Source organism: Lagopus leucura, unplaced genomic scaffold (assembly GCF_019238085.1).
Source record: "Lagopus leucura isolate 7727_CA_CO unplaced genomic scaffold, USGS_WTPT01 33976-0_obj-0_obj, whole genome shotgun sequence".
NCBI lineage: Eukaryota > Metazoa > Chordata > Aves > Galliformes > Phasianidae > Lagopus > Lagopus leucura.
This window is the reverse complement of record NW_024969105.1, coordinates 787-3,517: the sequence shown is the minus strand read 5'-3', so window position 1 is coordinate 3,517 and position 2,731 is coordinate 787. Positions and strand designations below refer to the sequence as shown.

Sequence of the window (2,731 nt, the reverse complement as noted above, 5' to 3'; positions counted from 1 at the left end):
CATCCTTTTGGGGGGGTCCTGTGTCTATTTGGGGTCCCACATCCCCTCCTGTCACTCACGTCCCTTTGGGGCAGGTCCCACAACCCTGTGGGGGGATCCTGTGTCCCCTCCTGTCCCTATGGGTGTCCCACATCCCTTTGAGGGGATCCTATGTCTCTTTTGGGGTCCCATGTCCCCTCCTGTCCCTTTGGGGTATCCTACATCCTTTTGGGGGGCTCCTGTGTCTATTTGGGGTCCCATGTCCCCTTCTGTCACTCAGGTCCCTTTGGGGGGGGTCCCCCATCCTTTTGGGTAGGGGTCCCATGTCCTTTTGGGGTCCTGTGTCCCCTCCTGTCCCTTTGGGGTGTCCCCCATCCCTTTGGGTAGGGATCCCATGCCCTTTTGGGGTCCCATGTCGTTTCCTGTCCTTTTGGGGTATCCCGCATCCTTTGGGGGGGTCCCATGTCCCTTTGGAGGGATCCCATGTTCCCTCCTGTCCCTTTGGGTGTCCCCCATCCTTTTGGGGGGGTTCTGTGTCTATTTGGGGTCCCATATCCCCTCCTGTCACTCAGGTCGTTTTGGGGCAGGTCCCACATCCCTATGGGGGTCCCATGTCCCCCCCTGTCCCTTTGGGGTGTCCCACATCCCTTTAGGGGGGGTCCTGTGTCCTTTTTGGGGTGCCGTGTCCCCTCCTGTCCCTTAGGTCTGTGCTGGGGGGGTCCCATGTCCCTTTGAGGGCCCCATGTTCCCTCCTGACCCTTTGGTCCCTTTGGGCTGCCACACATCCCTTTGGGGGGGGTCCCGTCTCCCTTTGGGGGTCCCATGTCCCCTCCTTTCCCTTTGGGGTGTCCCTCATGCCCTCTGGGGAGGGGTCCCACATCCCCTCCCATCACTCAAATCCCTTCAGGGGGTCTCTACACCCCCCCCCCCCCCAAAGAACCCCCCCCAATAAATTCCCATGCCCTCCTATCGCTTCTCCTCCCCCCTTTGGGGTCAACCCCACATCTCCGGGAACTTCTGGGCGCTCTCAGGGGGTCTCTATGGGGGGGAAGGGGCGTTGGGGACGTGGAGGGGAGGGGACAGGCACTGATGTCACCGCCGTCCCCTCGGTGCCACTCGTCCCCAGAACACAGCCAGCCTGGAGCAGTTTGAGCGCATCCGAACTTTGGGGACGGGGTCTTTTGGGAGGGTGATGCTGGTGAGGCACCGCGACACGGGGCAGCACTACGCCATGAAGATCCTCGATAAGCAGAAGGTGAGGGGGGGGCGCGGGGGGGGAGGGGACCTGGGTGTCCCCGAGGGGGGGGGACGTTGGTGGCGTTGGGGTTGAAGGGACGTTGGGGACATTGAGTTGGGAGGGACGTTGGTGTCGCCAAGGTGGGGGGACGTTGGGGGCGTTGGGTTGGAAGGGACGTTGGTGGCATTGGGGTTGGAGGGACGTTGGTGACACTGAGTTGGAAGGGATGTTGGTGGCATTGGGGTTGAAGGGACCTTGGTGACACTGAGTTGGAAGGGACGTTGGTGGCATTGGGGTTGGAGGGACCTTGGTGGCATTGGGTTGGAAGTGACGTTGGTGGCATTGGGGTTGGAAGGGGCGTTGGTGTCCCCAGGGTGGGGAACATTGGGGGCGTTGGGTTGGAAGTGACGTTGGTGGCATTGGGGTTGAAGGGACATTGGGGACATTGAGTTGGAAGGGACGTTGGTGTCACCAAGGTGGGGAACATTGGGGGTGTTGGGTTGGAAATGACATTGGTGGCATTGGGGTTGAAGGGACGTTGGTGGCATTGAGTTGGTGAGTTGGAAGTGACGTTGGTGTCCCCAACATTGGGGATGTTGGTGGCATTGGGTTGGAAGTGACATTGGTGGCATTGGGGTTGAAGGGACGTTGGTGTCCCCAAGGTGGGGAACATTGGTGGCATTGGGTTGGAAGTGATGTTGGTGGCATTGGGGCTGAAGTGACACTGGTGACATTGAGTTGGTGAGTTGAAAGTGACATTGCTGTCCCGAACATTGGGGACATTGGTGACATTGAGTTGGAAGAGACGTTGGTGTCCCCAGGGTGGGGGGATGTTGGTGGCATTGGGGTTGAAGTGACGTTGGTGGTGTTTTGAGTTGAAGTGACATTGGGAACGTTGAGTTGGGAGGGACGTTGGTGTCCCCAAGGTGGGGGGACGTTGGTGGCATTGGGTTGGAAGTGACGTTGGTGGCATTGGGGCTGAAGTGGCACTGGGGGCATTGAGTTGGTGAGTTGGAAGGGACGTTGGTGTCCCCAACATTGGGGACAATGGTGGCATTGGGGTTGGAGGGACGTTGGTGACATTGAGTTGGAAGGGACCTTGGTGTCCCCAAGGTGGGGGCATGTTGGTGGCATTGGGGTTGAAGGGACATTGGTGACATTGAAGCTGCAGGACATCAGTGTGGGTGTGCCATTATCGCCTTATGGCGGCCATCGTGCCCTTATGGTGGCCATTGTGCCCTTATGGCGGCCATTGTGCCCTTATGGTGACCATTGTGCCCTTATGGCGGCCATTGTGCCATTATGGCGGCCATTATGGCCTTATGGTGGCCATTGTGCCCTTATGGTGGCCATTGTGTCCTTATGGCGGCCATTGTGTCCTTATGGCGGCCATTATGCCCTTATGGCGGCCATTGTGCCCTTATGGCGGCCATTGTGTCCTTATGGTGGCCATTGTGTCCTTATGGCAGCCATTGTGTCCTTATGGTGGCCATTATGCCCTTATGGGGGCCATTA

The 2,731-nt window shown here is 58.8% G+C and overlaps 1 protein-coding gene across 1 annotated transcript in view; it reads left to right on the top strand.

Annotated features, from left to right (window-relative positions):
• Positions 1 to 1,102: 1,102 nt before the first annotated feature.
• The window catches only part of LOC122194011 (cAMP-dependent protein kinase catalytic subunit gamma-like), a gene marked incomplete at its 3' end in the record, with an annotated part of 2,142 nt that continues 513 nt past the window's right edge, over positions 1,103 to 2,731 (top strand). The window contains exon 1 of the mRNA XM_042894923.1: positions 1,103 to 1,234. Within this exon, the coding sequence (XP_042750857.1) occupies positions 1,172 to 1,234 (63 nt within the window). The remainder of the gene's footprint in view (positions 1,235 to 2,731) is intronic.